The 22,755-nt window shown below is 35.4% G+C and overlaps 1 protein-coding gene across 2 annotated transcripts in view; it reads left to right on the top strand.

Moving 5' to 3' along the window:
- Positions 1-22,407, top strand: part of LOC149578520 (P-loop containing nucleoside triphosphate hydrolases superfamily protein) — a 63,295-nt gene extending 40,888 nt beyond the window's left edge. Inside the window, exons 8-14 of one of the 2 annotated variants that reach the window (XR_016364498.1) lie at positions 6,110-6,304; positions 6,488-6,578; positions 20,314-20,436; positions 20,533-20,683; positions 20,877-21,125; positions 21,629-21,910; positions 22,115-22,407. Coding sequence is in view for 1 of the 2 variants with exons in the window: in XM_089829590.1 (XP_089685716.1) it covers positions 6,110-6,304; positions 6,488-6,578; positions 20,314-20,436; positions 20,533-20,683; positions 20,877-21,100 (784 nt within the window). In the remaining variant the exon portion in view is untranslated. Of the gene's footprint in view, positions 1-6,109; positions 6,305-6,487; positions 6,579-20,313; positions 20,437-20,532; positions 20,684-20,876; positions 21,291-21,628; positions 21,911-22,114 lie in introns of those variants that run through there. The other variant, XM_089829590.1, reaches the window with a different exon arrangement.
- The last annotated feature ends 348 nt before the right edge of the window (positions 22,408-22,755 follow it).

The following is a 22,755-nucleotide window of genomic DNA, read 5'->3' as shown; positions in this document are numbered from 1 at the left end:
TATGCCTTCTCTGAGACCTAAAAAGGTCATACTATCTTTTGTAAACACTTAAAAGAGAGCGAAAAGGCATGGGAGAAGAATATAAGGGTTTTAAAAAATGGATTAGCAAATCAATTGTCTCTCATATATTGATTGCTGATTGTTTGTGCTAGTTTCTAGGTTGTATTCACACATTGAGAGGAGCTAAAAGAAGCATTAGGAGGAGGCCGCCACAAATTGAGTTGCATTTCTTCATTTTTGGAGCAATTTTGAACAAGTGGGTTCCACTTTTGTGTTGGTTTCTGATATTTTTTTTTTTCATTCAAATCTTCATTTTGTTTACATTTATCTTTAAAATTTTAGATTTGTAATACTTTATGTTGATGAAAAAGCTAGAAAAGTAAGAAGGCCTAGTCTTTTATTTTCTTTATTGTAGATGATGAGGGTAGCTCATCTAAGCCTCTAATTAACCCAGGTGCAAACCCTATTCATGTAGCAATGGATAAGGTTTGGAAACATGCCATCCTGGACCCAAAAAAAGGAGTAGTTTATGTTGGCATTGTAGTGTTAAATGTAACAGGGGAGGTATTCAAATATTGAAATATCACCTTGCACATACTAGGGCATGATGCTAAACCATGCCTAGAAGCCCCTTAGGATGTTATTCGTGAAATGCAAGCTCGTTGAAAGAGATATGAAATGCAAACCAATCATGTAATGCTTCAAGATGTGAACACAATTGGAGTATGTTCGAGCATATACACTCGAAGAAGCGCAATATATTGGTAGTGAAAAGGATGAACGATCTTGTGTTTGTGCATTACAACCTTCACCTTCGTCATAGACAGGTCATGAGTGCAGACACATCTCCTATTACTTTAGAGGAGGTTGATCCACAAGTAGAATGGAACATTGAGATTGATGATCCCCTTTTCGGTGATGAAGACTTGGAATGGGTTGATCAAATGGATCGAGAGATAGAGGTTGAAGTGATGACATAGGAGGAGGCTAGAGCGCGAGCAAACCTAGTGGAAGACTTTGAGGTTGAGAGTGAGTGATCTGAAGGTGATGAGGATGAGGATACTGCTGAGGCTGAGCCTGAGACATGGATATAAAAGATGGTTGCAGTATCTTCCTCAAGCTATTTCAAGTTTACACATAGGAAGATATAGGGCCTTAGTCTTCTATGCGCTAGCATTTATTTTGATATATGTTTTGAACTCTGATTACATGGATTTCTTATTCCATGAATACTGCAGACTTCTTATAGTGACACTATTTATATTTGAGATTTCTAATGTGTTATTTAGTGACTACTTTAATAGTTAACTTATTTACTTCAAAAATTTGTATTATACTTATGTGATCAATGTAAACTTCTGTATGTTTGCAAAGTAGCTTGTGTTTATCTCAATTATTGTATTTTTGATGTTAATTGTTTGAATGATGAATGAAAAATCCTTAAAAATCTTTGAATTTCTTGGGTTTTTCAATCTACTAAGTCCTTGCTGAGTTCGAATGCCAAGTTTGAGCCCGAGCTCGAGCCTAAATCTAGCTTGCCAAGTTCAAGTTTTGTATCTATGCTTACGGTAGTAGTTGCATATCTATGCTTACGGTAGTAGTTGCACTGCATATTTTTCTTTTGCATGCCTTTTGATGACTAGGCAAAGAGATTCTACTGAGAAGATAGAGAAGACTAATAGTCGCGTGTCCTTATGAACAAAGTTGGCCAAGAAAGATTGTGTGTTTGAAGATAAGTTGGTACTACTGCCGAATTGTTGTTTCCAGTGATCTTGCCATAAACATTAGAATGAGTAGAAGCAATTCCTAGAGTTTTAACAAAGGCTTATAGGAAGACAATAGACTTTTTAGGGTGAGCACTACCATGTTTTCTTCCATTTTGCGTCTAATGACTTCCAATTGATCTCAAATGTTCTTGATTTTTTTGAGATTGCTTGCAACATCATACTTGTAGAAAAGTATGTTCTACAAGAAGAATGCATGACTTTTAGCAGAGCTTCCATGCAAACCTTTGAGATGGATCCAAATTTCAGAAGCTTTTTTGCAGAAAGAACTCGCGTAGTTGATCATCAGTGACCAAAAGTTTGATGAGCATGATAACTTCTTGATTTTGCTTAAATATATCTTGCTCTTTTGCCTTCTTCCTTGAGACAATTAGTCTTGCCCAAAACAATTTTGTCAAGACATTTGTATTAAAAAATTGTCATCATACACTACTTCCAAGTGTTGTAGTTTCTGTCATTCACTTTTTAATTGCCCTCGAAAGAATATTTGTAACAAATGCCATTGTAGAATAATAAGGTCGAAGGTGATTGATTAGATGACACAAATATTGAGGCTGAATATGACCAACACGTGAAAATCACATTTTGAAGAAGACAAAGGCAGAAAGCAAGTGCTTATTTTTAGATTGAATTACACATTATTGGGCATGATCCCAATGCAAAATTTTTAGTAGACTCAATTTTTTTGAGAGAAAGTCAAAAAATATCGTGAAAAACCCACCAAGAAATCTTTAAATAAAATTTTAACATGATAAAAAAAATCAGAGGGTTTTCAAGAAACCCTAGCCAACTGAAAAAGATTGAAAATGACAGAAAAAGGCTTGAAATAGCTTTAACAATGAAGTTGGAACAAATTAGAAGCTTCGAAGATGGAAAAAAATTGTTGTTTTTAACAAATATAACCACATTGATGGTCGAAAAAGCAAAATGTTGCAACAAAACTTCGAGTTTTGAAGAGGCTATTGACCCAAAACAACTTGAAAGTTGAAGGAGGCCCTAAACGACCTCATAAATGGTTAGGAGTTGAAGGAAAGAGGCCAAATCATGTTGTAAACAAGAAAATAACCACTATTTTTAACAAAACACATCCGTAGAAGTGGTCATCTTGTGTAAAACATTGTAGACAAAGGTCAATGCTTCTTTTTGAGACCAAAAGAATGGCATTGCAGGATCTCATAGTTTTGAGAAAATTGCGTGTATTTTTTTAAAGTGCCAAAAAAATGTTAAACACCAGCAACGACAAAAGATTACTCACAAAAGTGTTGGGTTTGAACGAACATGTCTTAAGAAAACGTGCATTTTTACAACAATGCGAAAAGCAAAATGAAATCTTTCAAAAAAATTTGCCACAAATTTATGAAAGATAATCCATATTTTTGCAAGAACCCTAATTGTGAGTAGAAGAATGACGATTTGTAGGTTGAACTAAAGAAAAGTTTCAAAAAATTTAGAGAAGTATTTTCAAAATGAAATCAGTGTTTTTCCAAAAAAACATTAACTCTTATACCATATTATAGAGGTAATTGGTAGAATATTCGATAGACAAATGATAGACAAAACAATTGTTGTTTGTAGAAACATTCTAATAATGAAAGAATAAAAGAATATTAGAAACATTCTAATATTTACAAGATACACAATGTTGATTTTTAAAAGAATAATAAATAAGATATTTGCAGATATTATTCTAGTAGAAACAATGGAAAATGGGGTACTTAAGAGCAATGTTGCTTAGAGAGGACACTAGTGACACTAGCACCTAGACGCCTGTGTCTAGATTTGGCACTAGAGTCCTACACTAGTTTTGTAGTCTTAAACAACATTATAGTGTTGGGCTAGCACAATCCAATTTAAGGTTTGGTCACTAAGACATGCTAAACCCATAGGAATTACCAGGGTTTGGTCACTCTGAGGATAACGAGATGACTTGAAATGCACATCAATCTTAGATCATAATTCATAAAATAAATAAACTCCATAATCACCTTTGATTAAGATCAAAGTTAACATAGGGTCAAACATGACACATACCATGCTATGATTGAGTATAATAAAGAAACAACCAATTGTTACATCTTAGAATCAACCATCATTGCATAATACCTCAAACTTGCCAATTCACATGAATGAATTCCCTTTCTAGCATACTCAATTTCCACATTAGGCGTTCTTGCTACATGTACATGATAGCTGAAGCATAACATAACTTTACAGTGGAGGTACAACCACATGCATTCATACAACCAACATATATACATCATTTAAGCATGAAAATGTGATCATCTAGCATCTTCAAGTACATGAAGTAGAATGCTTGACTTAAACATCTTAGTGCAAGGAACTTTTGGAGTTTCTATCTCTCCACATTTCCTCCTATCTATTCCTTGTGAATTTTGGGAGCTTCTATGTCTCCATGTTTAGACTCGTCAGGGGAGTAACTATCTTTTTCTTGGATGCAACCTTCATGCCTTGAACTTAGAAGGGTTTTGATTTGTATGTTTTGGTGCTTCTTATGCACTCTTAATCACTTGAAAATCCTCTAATTGTCCTTTCTCCACATTTTCTACTTTCATAACCTTTTTTGTATGCCCTTTGGTATGGACTTTGAGGTTCAGCTCCTCCTCTCTACTGGTTCTTCAATAAGTATCAATTATTTAAATATCTTGGATATTTTTCTTGTACACTTTCAGAGCAACGTCCTTGGATTCTTCACAATCATCTTCATCAAGTGGTAATTGTTGTCTAAACCTGATTGGAAAGATCCATGCATGTGTTGTCGTGTAGTGGCTATTGCCTTGTTATCTTTTCCTAGTCTATTTTTGTGTATTTGTTGGTTATGAAAGTCTTTTCTCTTCCCAACAACAGTTTGACTTACTCTTTAGTTTTTGCTCCAAGAGAGTGCTCTGAGATGGGCTTAATGTTTGGGTTAAAAACTCTTGATTCTCTTCAACTATTCCCTTTAGTCTTCTTTGTTTTCTTATTTTCAGGGACCACCTCACTTTTTGCTCTAATGGTTCCTGACCGCTTTGTAATCTTTTTCCATCCTTATTTGGATTTAAGGGATTGATTTCTGGATGAGTTGTCAGTTGTCACATTCTTCCCTTTGATTACCTTCTTCTTATCTTTGAAGTATATGCCAAGGATGCTTTTGTTGTTCTTTCTTTGCTTGAAGATCTTGTTGAATTTCTAAAATTTTGTGGAAGGAGTCTTTGCTGTTGGCTCAAGAGACAGTCTACTTTGTTGTTTATTTGCAAGTTGTACGAAGTTATGTATTGATGGAATTTTTTACAACTCCCCTCTCATATGCCTCTTGATTGTTCCATAGGTTTACAAGATCCCATGTGAGGTCTTCTCTTTCTTTGTTGGCTTGTACTAGTTCTTCTGCTAGATAGCCATTTTCACCAATTTCTATTTGTATTCTACTGGGGTATCTGAATGCAATGATGCAAAATGTTGACTATCTAAAGTCTAATTGATTAAATATCACAGAGTATGTATTATAATGAATGTGGAAACAATAAAGAATATGTGATAACAGTTACACAAAGATCCCTCAATATCTACATCATTCACGAGTCCATACATAATTATTTTAAGGAGACATACATCAGTCCCTTTTTTGTTTAGCAAAAATGTATAAAGTGGTTGACGGTTATTGAAAACTATCAACTATTGGAAACTTTTGACCACCTACATCCGTGAACTAACTATGCCGACTAACAAAACTAATATAATTATTTTGCTAATTACAATTGTTTGCTTCATCTGGCTACCAGCTTATATATAGTGGGGATAACAAAATGACAAAATGTAGTAATACTACAGCTTATCTGCAACTCTTATAGTGCTTCCCTCTACCAAATTGTTGAAAATGGTTTCCTTAGTAACTTCTTGATATTGCCTTAATGACTACTTTTTAGTTTGATTCATTGTGACATTGAATGTAGAATAGGGGTCCAATAAAGAGCCATTGTAATTTAGAGGTAGGTGTTTGGCACTTCATAAACCACTATTTTCTTAGGCATTAATTTGGGCTGTCTGATTATTATCTCTTAATTGCTGTGGTCCTTATGATCTACCTTTCTTTTAAAATTAGCAAAGTGGAACCTTAATTTCCATGGTTCCAATTCTGACTTTTGAATTACAATGCTTTATTTATTGTCTTCATTGCCAGGTTTCATTCTAGCTTGTGTTTGTAGAATATTTGACTTATTGGTGAAATCCTACCAAGTAGATTAGTTTGCTGATGATATAGGGAAGTGTACATTATTAAAAGTCTTTTTGTCCAAATAATCAGTGATTGGATTGTAATTCTGTTGATGCAGTGTTGAATATCTTATTCTTGACGAGTCAGATAAGTTGTTTGAACTTGGGTTTGTTGAACAAATTGATTCAGTTGTAAACGCTTGTTCGAGTCCTTCAGTTGTCCGCTCGTTATTCAGTGCTACTTTACCTGATTCTGTTGAGGAGCTTGCTCGGACCATCATGCATGATCCAATTCGAATACTTGTTGGTAGAAAGTGAGTTATATTTAGTCAGTGTTCAGTAACTCTTCTCCAGTTTCCTTATGTTCGGTCTTTCTAAGGCATCTTGATATCACACTAAATCAGTTATAAGCATTTAACATTCTGAAGGATTAAATAGGTTTCTTTCCATTATGCACTATTTCTGGTTGTTGATCTATGCTCCATGTAAAACTCCAGAAATTCAGCTTCACAGTTGATACAACAAAGACTGCTATTTGTTGGAAGTGAGGAAGGCAAACTTCTTGCCCTCAGGCAAATTTTCAAGGAGGTATGCCATTATGATTTTATTAGTGGAATTGATTTGCTGATGTGCAGCACTTCCATCTTTTGTGTTCTCTATATTCTGCATTTATATCTTCTTTTGTGGTTTTGTTTTTATCCTTTTTTTGTAAATCACTAGCTTTAGGCATTTCTAGGGTGCATGAACCTGCCTTAATGAGGCACTTATATGATGTAACTGTACAAGGTGCATGCTTATCATTTTATGTATACCGGCCGTGCCCTTAAATAAAAACCTTCAGCAATGACATTAAATCAGAGGGAAGAACGATACATTAATTCATCTGAAAGGCTTTAAATTTGAAAATTTTAATATAAATCATGGAAAATCCTGAAAGAACTGAATGGAACTGCATTTGGAATGTCAGATTGGCTAAAATTGGCCATGGAGTAATGATTCTCTTTCAACAGGCTACTACAAAAATTAATGTCAATGGGAAATCTGTCGGTTTATCCATTTACAATGCTCTATCTGCCAGGATTGCTGTCATCCTCATTAATTATACATAATTGCCTTTGATTTACTGGGTTATCTCTTGAAGGCAGCCAGACTGAAGGACACCTAAGAGGCATTTTTCTGTTACCATGTAATCAATATCTTAGTGTCAATAGGAAATCTTTTGTTATATGCATTTACAAAGATCCATCTTCCAGGGTTGCTGTTGTCCTCTTTTTTATGTGTGATTGTTGCTGTATGCCATTTCTTGGAGACAGCCAGACTTGAGGGACAGAATAAGAGGCATTTTTCTGCCAGGACATAGCCAACTTATTAATGTTAACTTCAGTGACTTTCCAGTTTGGTCAGGTCATAACCGGATACTCGTAAGGCAGGTGGAATTATATGCTCTTTAGGGGTCTCTTTGGCATTGAACTCATAGTAGCTAATCAAGGGCATTGGATAATGGATAGATATAAGAGGAAGGTGTAATTTGTCAATATCCTGGATCCTGGGTTGCCTGTAAAGTTATGATTGTTAATTTGGTAGAATCTTAGCAGAGAAAATACCACTATTACTCTTTTCATTTTCCTCTTTCAATCAGCTTATAAACTACTAGAATAGTTTCATATGAAATTTGTTTAGGTTGAACAAAGAGGGTTAAAAAGTTCAGCTGTGTAACTTTGGATAAATTCACTTGTCAGAGGAATGATGAGGCACTAGGAAACCTTGAAATTAGAGCATGAGGAACAGCTCTAAATGGACTTGGATAGTCAGAATGATAGAGGTGAAGCTCCATGGAAGATTCTTGTGCCACCATATCTGTGATATTATAATAATGGGCAATGCCAATGCCTTATACCTATCAGACCAACATGACAAGTAAATATGGGATGTGTGGAAACCTTTTTCTAAAATCCTTAATTTTCAAATGATATCATGAGGGGCCATGCAATGATTATTCACCTGGATAAGCTGTATGGACTTTGCAGGCTTATTGTGGTTGCATTGTCATTGTGCTTTCTTTATAGGTATTAGGTTGGCAGGAAAGGATTGTTTTTGTTTGCTCAATGTAAAAAACATAGATAAACACCAGTGGTACACTTGGTGCTATCTAAGCACGGGAGATGTACCTTCTTTTTAGGAGCATTCGAGAATGATAAACAGGAAGTTGCCTTTTCAGGTTCCAGCTTCAAGGATTGGGACAAGATTAGAGGGATTTGGAAATGGAATGTAAGGAAGACCGCCCTTCATTACGAATCAAACTATATCAATAACCAAAGAGATGCATTAGAGCAATTATGCTCTGTCATTATGTTGGTTGTGTTGTCATTATGCTTTCTTTATAGGTACTAGGTTGGCAAGGAAAGGACTGTTTTTGTTTGCACAATGAAGAAACACAGCTAAACAGAAGTTGTACATTTAGTGCTATCTTAACCAATGATGGGAGATGTACCTGCTTTTTAGGAGCATTTGAGAATGATTAATATGAAGTTGCCGTTTACGTTGCAGATTCAAGGAGTGGGATCAAATTAGAGGGTTTTGGAAATGGAATGGCAGGATGACCACCCTTAATTATGAATCAAAGTTTATCAATAACTAAAGAGATGCATTACAGCAATTACCCCTTGCTGAAACAATAAATATAAACTGAAGTATTCTGAAATGAGTAGACAAAGATGCTTCTGGTCCAGTAAAATAAAGAATTACTTTCAAACACAGTTTTGGGACATTTCTTTGCAAGTCAAGGTTTTCTAGTGATAATTAGATTTTGCAAAAGCTGGTCTATTCCATTGCTCATGTTACTTGTGGGGGTGATAAGATGATTGAGTACATCTTCTGGAAATTTCCTACTACTAGGAGCTTTTGAAACTGGTTTCAAGTTAGCTTCCAATCTCTTTTAGTTGTTCCTCTTTCTTGGTAAAATTTTCTTTTAGGAAATTCTTTTTGCTTAGAGATAGCTGCAAAACTTTTCATCAAACTGTCTGTCTCTCTGCTACTGCTGTCTTATGGAGGTATAGATTTAAGGCAACTTTTCTGGATGGCACCATTCCCTCACAGGTAATGAAAATTGAAGGCTTTCAAATAAAATTTGGCTTTGACAATCAAACTTAAACTGGTATTGTTATTTAAAGATGACGATTCTTTCCTATTGAGGCTCATGTCGGGCTACTTACTGTTGCTCATAGGAAAGGATGTCTTTAAAACCCTACCTTTGAACTGATGTGTAAACCTTCCAGTTTCTTAAATAAATATTGTATGAATTTTCTTCAAAAATAAGGCACCTGACATTAAAATATAGATAAAGAAACAAACCAGGATAAAAATAAGTTCTTTGAAGTCATATAAAATCAATTCTGCAAACACTCAAAATTGATATTTTCACCCTCCATTGGTGATTGCATTTTCTCTAGCTGTTCTTAAACTTCCATGAATCCAGCAGTGATCAACTTTCTACCAGGGGCAATATATACATGCGTAGTTTGCAATCTCTGACTCAGAGAGTACTCGACAAGCCCAAAATTTTCAACTCAGCATATACTCAACAAAAACTTAGCATAAACTTGGCAACTTAGAAAGTACTAAAATCTCCTAACGGAACATTCTTTTTGTAAAATTGAATTACAAAATGTATTAAATTAGAATTTGACATCTCAATAGAGAAAGTGCATAGTTTAATAACACTAACAAACATGTGGAAAATGCATCTTGACCAGTGTTTTAACTGCATTGACATTTTTTACCTATATTTTTGTACACGTATAAAAGCATGAGTTAAACTTGTCAATACTTGCCCAACAAAAAAACTTAGAGAGAACTCCGCAATTCGGAGAGTACTCACAGAGTCTGCAAACTACTTATACATTAGCATCAGAGATTGTGTACATGAACAGCGGAGATTGTGCTTGTTTCTCTTTAGGAGCTTCTATTGAGGGGCTTCATTTGCACAAATAGCAGGGACACACCAGTTTCAATGTAAATTGATGTTTTGTCATTAGATCTTGTGAGCTGCCATTTTTGAATTTGGCTGGTTTTTATTGTCAGTTGACAGTTTTTTCCCCCATAGGCAAGGTAATTTTGTTGTTTTCGGAGTTTATTTTTATTGAATTAAAACACCTCTCAAGTTCATTTAGTTTGTTCTTCTAGAAGCAACAATTCTTAAAGTAAAGACATACTATATTGTCTGAAGAGGTTTTTTGGTAGCAGCCATTTCGATGAAAGACTAAAAACAATTTTCTTGTCCATGAAAAATTTTGTTTTAAAATTTGGTCAACAAAGAAACAAAGTAATAGCGTGAGCAAAGAAATAAGAAGTGTGATTAATGCATCGAGAGGATTCATAAATTTTCAGTATGAGAAGTATTTCATAATCCAAAAGTGATGTATCTGCATGTTGCTATTTTTAACAGTATTTATTTACGATAATGGTTATTTCCAGTGTTCTATCTCCAAGCAGTGGATCGGCGCTCTTTTTAGGGCCACTTCAGTTAGTTTTATTTATGATGTTTTGTTAAAATACTGCTCTGCTTTTAAGTATTTCTCCCTTCTTGCTTACGTAGAGGTTGCTTCAAATGTTTTTCTTATTATCCTCAAATCTTTTAAATCTATTCATCGTAACATGCGAGTGAATGCTACGCTTTGTTATGAAAACTGTTGTTCAAGCCAAATTGACTATTGAACATATGTTTATAATACAATCAATTAAATTAGTAGCGGGTTTACCATCAAGCTTTGTATTGAGGTTATCCATCTACTTAGGTTGTTGCTTTGCGTACATCCTAACATTTTAATTTTTACGGAATCATGTGTTATCGATGTGTTGTTATTCCTTCAATTCTTGTTTTCAATAATTAGTTGGTCTCCATTTTAGCTAGTTCGTATTAAGATAATAGATAAGCTTCTATTATTAGTTAATGGTTTTTCTATTTGTAATCTATTCCAAATATTAGAATGTTTCTAATATTAGTGAGTTTGTAGTTATCTAGTAGCTTTCTTTAGCTTTCTTTTAGCTAGAATAGAATGTTTCTATTCTTTATGATAGTTTCCTAAGGAAACATTGTTTTATTCTTTTGTATATATTAATCTCTCAGTCTCTGTTAATAACACATTAATTATTTTACCATAATATGGTATTAGAGCCATTTCTTTAAATTTTTTTGAAAATCATAATTTCTTCTGAAATTATCAGACCCTATTTTTAAAATTATTTTTCTAAAATATTTGCCTCGCACTAGGGTTTGTCTAAGAATATTGATCATCAATATTCACATCTTTTTTGAGCATTTTCGAATAAACATGACTTTTTTTGGGCATTTTCGTCCATTTTTTCTGCACATCTAGGGTTGGGAGTGATGCCAAGGGTTTCTCAAAATCCTCAGTAACAGATTCGCGCCCATAAATTGTGTTTTTTGTTGCAGATTTGCCATTAATTTCAAGCTTTTTCCAGCCCAGGAGGTTTTTGTTTGAAACCCTAATTTTTGGGCTCAATTTTTTTTGAACATAGGTTCTTGGTGGGGTTTTTGATAGCTCAATTGGGGTTTCATTAGATTTTTCTGGGTGCCTCAATTTTTGAGCCAGCGTATCTAGAAATTGACAATATTTGTTTTGGGTTTTTTCAAGCTCTCTTCTGGGTACCCATTCAATTTTTTTGGGTCTTTCGTTTTTTGCCTCAAAGTACACACCTTTACAACTTTTCACGCTTTTTCATTGGAAAGCGTGCTATGGCATCTTTGACTAATATTTCGCTTGAGAGCAAATCAAAACTCAATGGTCAGAATTATGACACTTGGAAGCAGTGGATACTAGCAATCTTTGAATATCAGGATATTGATTAGATTGTTCTGGGTGTTAGACAATGTCTGACTGCACTTGGTATTGATAAAAATGTATTGGATCTAAATAATTGGGAGGTGGTGATGCTTCTCAAATTATCTATAGCCGATGATTAGCTCCGTGAGATTCCATTTGACAAGACAACTGCTGAGATATGGAAGTATCTCAAGAAACTTCATGAGACTTCAGACAAAGCAAAGCCTTCTTTCTCAAGATAGCTCTGTTTTCTATTATCATGGATGAATGGAAATCACTTTAGGAACACTTGAATAGGATTCAAGAAATCCGTGATCAGTTGCTTGCCATTGGACGCAAGATGGAGGAAGAGGACATTGTGGTCATAACCCTCAAAAGTTTACCCAAGTCGTACGAGCATTTTATCGAGACTCTCCACATCACTTCTACTAGTGTTGATCTGAAGTTCACAAATCTCTGCACACTTCTGCTTCAACAAGATCAGTGGAAACAACTCTTCGGTAGCAATTTCAGCTCCAACTCCACAGAGCAAGCATGTGCTGCAAAATCCTTTTGGAAGGATAAAGACTAGTCTCAATAGTCTTCTTAGCAGAAGTCTTTTGCTCCAGCTTCAAAAGTCTCTAGGAAAAAGAACATTCAATGCAACTATTGCCACAAGAATGGTCACATGATGGTTGAATGTCGGAAACGTTTAGCTTCACAATCTAAGCAATGAGGTTCAGAACCCAAAGCAAATAGTGTAGAGCACACCGAGTAGACGGAATCTGCCTTTTACGCCTTCATGGCTAAAAGACTCGTAGATCATGTGAAGTCGTTAGCTTGGTACATTGATTCAGGTGCCTCTTGTCATTTCACCCACTGCAGAGATTGGTTCATTGACTATCGGCCTTATTCAGATTCTGTTATTTTTGGTGGCAGAGAAGAGGACACTGTTGTTGGCAAAGGCAACATTCAGATTCAGTCTATCGGGAGGAATTTGATTATCGTCGATGTATACTACGTTCCAGGGATGGAACTAGATCCACTCTCAGTTAGTCAGTCCCTGCAACATTCTCCACACGTTGATGTCACCTTTAGATCACATTAGTGTACCATCACTGATAGGGCAACTTAGTCTATTGTTACAGTGGGTTGTGAGGATCATTGTCTTTTCTGACTTTTTAATTTTGGTGATTCTCAGCACTTAGCTATGGCTGCTCGATGGTCTTGTGTTATCACACTTTGGCGTTAGTAGTATGGGCACTTAAATGTGCATTATCTCTCTTAGCTTGCTTGGGAAGCACTTGTCCTCGGTTCGCCAGAGATTCAGACCCAACAACTTGGAGTTTGTGATGCATGCCAGACTGGGAAACAACATCGCACACCTCTCACTAGTGGCGATTCATGGCGAGCTTCTCAGGTACTTCAGCTTTTTCATGTCGATATCTGCGACCCTATGGCTACTCCTTTTTTTCTTGGGTCCAAGTATTTTCTGTTGTTCGTGGATGATTTCAATAGAAAAATGTGGGTACATTTTCTTAAAAAGAAATTAGATGGATTTCCTGTATTTCAGAAGTTTAAACCTTTAGTTGAGAAAGAGTCTGGGAAATCTGTTATTACTCTTAGGTCAGACAATGGGGGAGATTTTTTTTCTAATAAATTCTCTAACTTCTTGGATACTCATGGAATCAAACGATAGTTAACCACACCCCACACACCACAACAATATAGTTTAATTGAATGTTGGAACAAAACAATCACCAAGATGGTTCAATCCATGCTTGAACATAGACATGTTTCGAAGAAGTTCTGGATAGAAGCAATTAACACTGCAGTTTATCTTTTGAACCGGTCACCCATAATAGTGGTCAAAGGTAAGACTCTGGAAGAGGCCTGGTCAGGTAGCAAGCTCAAAATCACTCACCTGATGGTTTTTGGTTCTCTTGCTTTTGTTTGGATCCTTGATGCATCACACATCAAGTTGGACACTAAGAGTAAAAAACTCATGCTTGCTGGATACAATAGTCTTTACAAAGCCCATTGCTTGATTGACACCAAGACATCTTGTCTCCTGTACGGTCGTGTAGTCTTTGATGAGCAGTGGGGACCATTCATTCTTTTTTCTCTTGTTCTTGATCCAACAGACCAACCTATGAAGGTTCATGATTTGGGAGTTAGACTTCAAATACAAATCTGATGGTACTTTGGATAAGTACAAAGCTCGTTTAGTTGCAAAGGACTTTTCTTAGCGTCAAGGCATTGATTATGAGGAGACTTTTGCTCCTACTGCACAAATGAGCACAATTAGATTAGTCCTAGCCATGGCAACACAGTTTGGCCAGAAGATCCATCAGATGGACATCAAGAGTGCTTTCCTGAATTGTGATCTTCGTGAAGAGGTATATATGATGCAACTCTTGGTTTCATGGTTGCCGGTAAAGAACATTAGGTTCTCAAATTAGTGAAAGTTCTTTATGGCTTGAAGTAGGCCCCTAGGGCATGGTACATGAAAGTTGATAAGTATCTCAGTGATCAAGGTTTATAGAGGAGTTCTTCAAACTCAAATTTGTACATCAAGACTATCGACAATGACATCATTCTTCTAGTTATTTATGCGGATGATTTGATCATCACTGGTAGTTCGACATCTTTGATTTAGGGAATCAAACAAAATTTATGCCAGTCTTTTGATAAGATTGACCTTGGGCTCATGCACTATTGCCTAGGTGTTGAAGTTTGACAACAATCTTCTGGTATATTCATCTCTTAGTCCAAATATGCTAGGGCTCTATTAGAAAAATTCCATATGCAGGATTGCAAGCCTGCATCTACACCCATGGAGAAAGGTCTCAGGTTATTAGCCAAGTTTGATTCTTCTCTCGTTGATGATACTACATACAAGCAACTAGTAGGCAACCTCATTTACCTCTCTGTTACAAGGCTTGATATCAGTTTCGTAGTGAGCTATATCTCACGTTTTATGATAGCTCCTAAGGCTGATCATTGGATGGCAGCAAAGCGTGTGCTTCGTTATGTGAAGGGCAGTAAAGATTTTGGACTTCTTTACTCTCAAAGTTCTAATCCTAGACTCAGTGGGTTCACAGATTCAGCTTGGACAGTCTCTGTTGATGACAAATAGTTAACTTTTGGATATGTGTTCAGTTTGGGATCCAGTGCCATCACATGGACGAACAAGAAGCAATAAACAATTTCTCTCTCCTCTACAGAGGCTGAATATAGAGGGACAATCAAGGTAGGTCGTGAAGTTGTTTGGCATCATCAGATGCTTGGGGATATGCAGATGTCACTTGTAGGACCAACCACTTTGTTTGTTGATAACGAAGGCGTTATCAAATTAGCACATAATCCAGTCTTCCATGAACGAAACAAGCATGTGGATGTTCGTTTTCAATACATACGATAGCTGGTTGAAGACGGGACAAAAGATTTGCATTATGTTCCTACCACGGATTAGACTGCAAACATTCTCACCAAGCCTCTTGGTCTTGATAAGTTTGTTAAATTTAGAGGACAGCCTGGTGTTGTGGATAGATTAACCATTACGGAAGGGTATTACGATAGTAGATAAGCTTCTATTATTAGTTAATGGTTATCTATTTTGTAATCTATTGTAAATATTACAATGTTTCTAATATTAGTTGGTCTGTAGTTATCCGTTAGCTTTCTTTAGCTTTCTTTTCACTAGAATAGAATGTTTCTATTCTTTACGATCATTTCCTAAGGAAACTTTGTTTTATTCTTATGTATACATTGAGCTCTTGGTCTTATATAACACATTCATTATTTTACCATAGTATTTCGAAGGTGTACATTATGTGTATTTCAATTAGTTTGCTTTTTTCTCTCAATACCTATAAATCTCATTTGCAGCATGGCTGTGAACAATCTGTTGCACACATCCAAAGCAAAAGAAAATGCAACGCAATTATTTACTTTATGCATAGAATTGAAACATTTATCTTTGATGCTGGGAATGTTCTACCTCTATTGACTTCAGTTCCCTATGCTGTTCTATCGTAGTATAAAAAATGAACAAGTTGAATGAATTTGGGATTCATATTGGTGATTGCTGCAACAAACTATCCATGAACTTTATTGACCAGTCAGCAACACCCACAATAAAAGTTGTGAAAGGGGAACTGGTTTGAGATACATGTTCCTCCTCTTCACTAGGGTATAACTATAGAGAAGTGTGGTCAACCTTACTTTTGCCACTTCTCACTTATCTGTGGCCAAATTTTGGGCTGCTTTTGTCAAGGCAGAAAATTGCATACTTATGCCAACTTATGAATCTACGGTGGAAATCCAAGTGGTGTGTGTCAAGACCATTGCCACTCGTACACTGCTGGCAGAGATTTCAAGTTGCTCAAGCATAGAGAAAGTGTACCCATAACCCATTATTTATGTGACAATTAAAGCTTTAGAACTTTGATAGTACTTTATCTTGCCTATGTTGCTGGGTGCAAGTCCTACTCATCCATGCCAAGGCATAGAAAACAATAGACAACCATATTCCCATTCTTTTTGTTTCTTGATGCCATGGACATCATCTCAAACATTGTTATTATTCTTTATTGGTTGATGGTGATCATTGTCATCTTGCAGAGGATGTCATTTGAAGAATAAAGATCATGACATGACAACCTTTTCAAATTGACCAGGGGAGTCGTCCACAAATGATGCCCACTTTAATGAAAGTGAGCGAAGGTAAGTATGAAAATTGAGTTTTTAGGCTCGCAACAGTAGGCTCTTTGTAGGGACTGTAAGAAAACCTTTAATTTTAGGTGAAGTGTAGAGCCTATAGTAGATATTTTGATTTGATTATCTTTTTTTTTGTGGGTGGTAGAGTCAAATCTATCATCATCCAACATTTAGTAGATGAAACTTAAATGATACAATATGAAATAAAAATTATCGCATCAGGAATCTAGATTAAGGCAACACCTACCTATGGGCAAGAAGCTAAACAAAACTATTAATGGCTTGGAATAAATACCCATCCCTTTGTTTGATTTAGGACTTTAATCTTATCTCACATCCTAAAGACCTTCACAAAATTTTCAAGGATTTCCACGTTTTAGGATGGCATGAATTATCATTTAGGAAAAAACAAGGACAAGCTCATTATTTTTTTGTTGCTCATGAAAATGTTCTTCCGAATTCAGAATTATCTCCATCTAATTGAGATACTTCTTTATGAAGATACGTTACAAAGTCTTTTGTTTTTGTACCTTCTTATGAATGGTGATCGCATCATTTCTCATTTGATCCTCTTCACTTTGTCATGACATATTCATAAACTTAAATAAGACACTGTGATCCAAAAGATACTGGAGCTATTGAAGAAATATATCCATTACCTACACTTGACTAGTCTACAAGTAGTATTGGGTTGTTAATGTTCAATTTGCACCTTTCGATGCGACAAAATATGAAATAGATATATAGTAAAACTATTCTTCAAGTTATTCGAGGAAACTTTCTTTCCAACCTAGAAGCTAAGGATCTTAGATATGCAATACAACAAACTAAAATTAAAACCATCTTTTTTCTAAGGGAAGGGTACAAAGCTTGGTAGCTTTGGGGATAAAATTGGTAAACCAAAAGTACAATTTTTTTTTGAAAAAGTTGGGAAAGAATCAGATTTGGAAAAAAGTAAACAATTTAGTAAAAAAGATTAAACTGCTTTTTGAAACATAAAGAAATTTCCATAGCATAGAAACATAGAGAGCTAAAATAGAGAGTTTGTTGGACTAATTGCCAACGTTCCCTTAGAGATTCGTGACATGGTTTAACTGCCTCCCGTGTTCTATAAGTCTAGAGGTTGTATCGGGCATTGATAGGTCGATCTTTGGTGCAACGACTCTAGCTCGTACCAAGTGGTATGTAATGTCCCCACTATTAGGATTAGTTTGGGACAAGTAATACTTGCAAAATAAATGTTAGAACTTAAATAATAAATCTAACTACACTAATCTACCCTTTAGCCTAAACCCCAATCTTAAATGCATATCCAAATTGGGTTTCCTAACACCCTTAGTTATTCCACTGTCTTCCTTAAAGAGAAACCCTTAAGATTCTTCTTGGACGGGACATCCTCTATCCAAGGCCAATCACATATGCATATGTTGACATCATGAGAATATTCTGGCACATGGAGATTATCTATTGATCCTAGTCATGGCAGTTAGATGGAGACCTTAATGCCTCTCATACCCCATGATATGGATCCCTTTAATCTTCCATGATGTTAGCCTTATCGACTAATACAAAATTATCACAAATTCAATATTCCTAATAATATAAGGACCATATTGATTTTCACAAATATAATATATATTCAAGAAATAAGAATCATTTATATCTATATTTTAAAACAAGAAATAAAATCATATATACCCATTTTCAATTAAAGCCCTAAATGATTCATTCAACGTCGTGCTCACACAATTTGATCATTGGGCTTCAGATTTGGCTCAAGTTCATATAGCTTTGGAAACATAACTGAACAACTTCATTTTCATGAATATGCAACAGAAAAACCATAGACCTGTGTTCCCTCACAACACTTGATTTTACCTTCATGAATTTGAATGGGATTCATCCTGGCTTCGAATTATAGCTTCATAGGCCTTTGGGCATGACATAATCATATTCACAGTCTATTAATCACTGTCACGACTTCGTGCTTCGGATACTCACTTGATAGAGTTTGCTCAAGGGGAAAAACAACTTGAAAGCTCGGAAATTGTGGGATATGAAATGTTAGGGTAAGATAGTAGAGAATGAAATAAGGAACACTTACTTCTCGTCAGGAGGATGCCAAAACACACCCCAACCATGCCTAGATCACCTAAACCTGTGCATATCGGAAAAACAGGAAACTTGCTTAGAAAGATTAGGTAAAGATAATGCAAGGGAGACCTGGAAAACAAAGAAAGCAGAGTGCTTCGGGAAAGATGAGAAGTAAGTGACCTAAAGGACACTTAGACATCACACTTGGACATACACTCACTTTCATACCAAAGACTTAAAGCTTTTAAAGGGGTAAGACTAAAACTTGGCAACATGTATATAATCCTAATTGGGTAAAACAAATTGTCAATCCATGGATCCGATTCACGTGCCTGTATCAGATTCATATTCCAAATAGGCAACTAAGCTTAGAAGTGGGTAGAAGCTGTATGTAAAAACAAACGCAAGACAATATTATTATAACTACTGTCTCAAGTTCATAAACTTTCTGCTTCTCTCCACACCAAACCTTGTTGGTGGATAATAACGGCCTTCTGTAAATTTCTTATTATTTGGTTCAGTAGAATTAATAGGTTGGTAGAGGTTTCTTTGATCTTTGGAGCTATGCTCCAATCTACATTTGATTTATAAAAAAGAAGAGGGAAATGGTTTTTCTTTCTACAGAATTGCTCAATATATATATATAAAATGCCAGTATCGGATTCGTATTCTGAATCGGCAACTAAGCTTAAAAGTGGGTAGAAGCTGTATGTAAAAACAAATGCAAGCCAATATTATTATAACTACTGTCTCAAGTTCATAAACTTTCTGCGTCTCTCCACATCACACCTTGTTTGTGGATAATAATGGACTTCTGTAAATTTCTTATTATTTGGTTGAGTAGAATTAATAGGTTGGTAGAGGTTTCTTTGATCTTTGGAGTTATGCTCCAATCTACAGTTGATTTATAAAAAAGAACAGGAAAATGGTTTTTCTTTCTACAGAATTGCTCAACATATATATACTAAATGCCTACACATATTAACAGAAATATTTATATGATCCAATCAATGCTACTTATCCCATGTCAAATTTCAAAATTAAAGTTGTGAACAGGAAAGCTGTCACCTGTCTAGGAAGATCACATAAAATCAACCTTAATATACATGTACATACTGGTGCATGCATTTCATTTACTGGGATGCTATTCTTACATTAGTACAGTCACATGCCCAAGGCTTCAAAATGAGCTCCTGCTGCAATATGAATGTTACCTGAAAATATATTCACCATCAATCCATAGTTTTGGGCTGTCTTGTGTTATGTGCAATTCTGTTAAAAACCATAGCTTAACCCCAGAAAAATTCATCACCAGTCAACTAAAAGGAAATTGTAATCTAATTCCAGTATCCGACATATCAAGTTCAATAGAATTCATGCAACTTTCAATTGGTGAGTTTGAAGAGGAAATATTTTAAATGGAAACTATAATGTAAATAAGTAGAAATCAAAGGAATTTTTTTTAAAAAAAAAATTGTGTGTTTGTTTTTACTCCAATGTTGATCATATCATGTAGCAGTATTGACTATATATCATGTTGGGAATATTTTGGTTTCTTTTAATGGTTTATTTAGTTTATATTAAGATGTAAGGTATCTGCTAGATGATACTGTGTACATCTAAAATTCTTCAGCGAGTTTCCTAATGAAACGGAATAATGGAGATGAGATGTCTTTCATTGGCAGAGTTTGAGACCTCCTATATTGATATTTGTCCAAAGTAAAGAACGAGCAAAAGAACTTTACAAAGAGCTAGTATTTGATCAAATAAAAGTTGGCAACATCCATGCTGATCTCACTCAGGCACAGGTATGGACATGCTGTCATTAATCTGTTTATCTTTTCTTCAATGCAGCAGCTAGAAAAGTAAGTTCCTAAGGAAACCCATTTATTTGGAGTCTGCAGCGTGAAAGCGCGGTGGAGAAATTTCGTGAGGGTAAAACATGGGTTTTAATTGCAACTGATGTCATTGCTCGAGGAATGGACTTTAAGGGTGTCAACTGTGTCATTAATTATGATTTTCCCGAATCAGCTGCTGCATACATCCATCGTATTGGTATTTTCTATGCATTTTAGTGCCAAGTTAGTTAATTACGGGCATGTATTTAACCTTTTTTCAATGTTTAATCTTATAAATGCTTGTAATCCATAGCCTTGTTTCTTTCGCACTATTTTAAACAAGCTAATTTTATTATTTTTATATAATCATGTTCTACTAAACAAATATGATAATCATTCATACATTGCAGGTCGTTGTGGAAGAGCAGGGCGAACAGGGGAAGCGATAACCATGTATACAGAAGATGATGTTGCCTTTTTGCGTAATATAGCTAATGTCATGGTAGCCTCTGGTTGTGAAGTCCCTTCATGGATTTTGACTTTGCCGAAGCTGAGGAAGAGAAAACATTGCCCTCTACGAGATTCCATTTCAACAAACCCCTCTAAAAGTCAGATATCTACTAAGGTTGCATAAGACAACTCAGAATGTGTGTCAATCGGTATAGTATTTCTTATTGCTGTAGAGGCTATTGTGCAAGGAATCTTCTATCAAATTTTCAGAGGACCTTTTTGCATTATGTATAGCTGCTTATGTTCTATTATAGCAATAAAAGATTTTGAAGACAGTTGTCTGGTTGTTGGCAATAAATTTTTAAGTTTGTAAATATTTCTAGTACAACCTAATTTTGCTTTCTTTTCCTCTTCCAATTTGAGGATTTTTTTGGATAGAGTGCTAACCTCGTGAATTTTTTCAACACATTGTGAAAACTCATATAATAGGGATTTGCGAGATTTCATATATTTTAAGTAATCACAGCTTTCTATACTGAGTATAATCTATTGGGGTCTATCAAATGGGAGGGAGGAAGAGTGCTAAGTAAAATGAGAATGCCTTGTAGAATTATTGTCTCCATTATATATATTTTTATTTGTTGTTGTCAATGAATTTTTTCTGTTGGCAAATGCACTTTCAATTACTTGTAGAATTGCTCTCATTTTACAGCACAGTTACGAACTGGAAAGATGAGGGCATGTTAATGACAATTCCTTGTATCGACTCCATCGTCAATTTAATTAAGACAATTATGTGTTGCCATCAAGGTTTGTTTGGGGGGGCTGTTGGTTCACAGGTTTTGCCCCACAGGTTTTGCCACCTAACTCTATATTCCTCGGCCCAAACAAGCAACAAGCTGTGCCAACAGTTAAAAGTGTGCTGTCCTGCACTCACTCTACTTACTTTACAAGGGGCTGCTACCTTCTAAGTATTTGCAGTGAAATAGAATGGGTATGCTTTTCGTCACATCCCATTCACCGAAACTGTATTATGTTTTGTTATGTTACCGTCGATGTACATATTTCATGTATTCAGATTGTATAAATGAAATGTTATTATGTAATGTCTATATTGTGAGTTTTACTTTGATTTATTGCATATATATTATGATCAGGGTGATGATTATGTGCCAAATTCTTGACTGAGTGGTTGCAGGAGATGATCGTCCTTTGAGAGGGGAGGGAAGATATCACTAGGCATGGATGTACATTTGGTCATGGGATTTAAAGCTGTTTGAGTTATTGAGTCATGCCTTGGGTTATTCTTTAGGGAGACTGATTGGTTTTGGTTTAAGGACCCACTCTTGGTCATCACTTATATCTGTTAAGGCAAGCTTGGTAGATTCATCGTCTTTAACCAAAATGATTTATACGAAGTTAAATAAATTTCATCATTTTTTATGTGACATCAAATCTTAAATAAATAAAATATTTGGATATTAATACCTATATGGATATGCGATTACCCATGCTTTAGTTCATTTGACATATATAAATGTACACATGCGGACATGTGGGAAATGTTACACACGTGCACATCTATATAGTCAAGATGTGATTAAACCTACGTAATTTAATATCCAAGTATGCATCAATAAACATACTTAGAAGAATATGTATTAATGCACGTTTATTTGTGTATTAAAAATGCTATGAGCATACTAAGGCTTAAGGGAAACTAAACGTAACCATGAGGTAGTTCCTATGTACAAGGAAACGACGATTGCTCAAGTTGTGGACGGGGCTAAGCTCAAGACAAATTGTACCCCTGACCAAAATTCAAAAATTCAAAAATAC

Source organism: Cupressus sempervirens, chromosome 1 (genome assembly GCF_028749045.1).
Source record: "Cupressus sempervirens isolate cs-2001-9-10 chromosome 1, ASM2874904v1, whole genome shotgun sequence".
Classification (NCBI taxonomy): domain Eukaryota; kingdom Viridiplantae; phylum Streptophyta; class Pinopsida; order Cupressales; family Cupressaceae; genus Cupressus; species Cupressus sempervirens.
The sequence above is the reverse complement of the archived record's forward strand: the minus strand, read 5'-3'. Positions and strand labels throughout refer to the sequence as shown.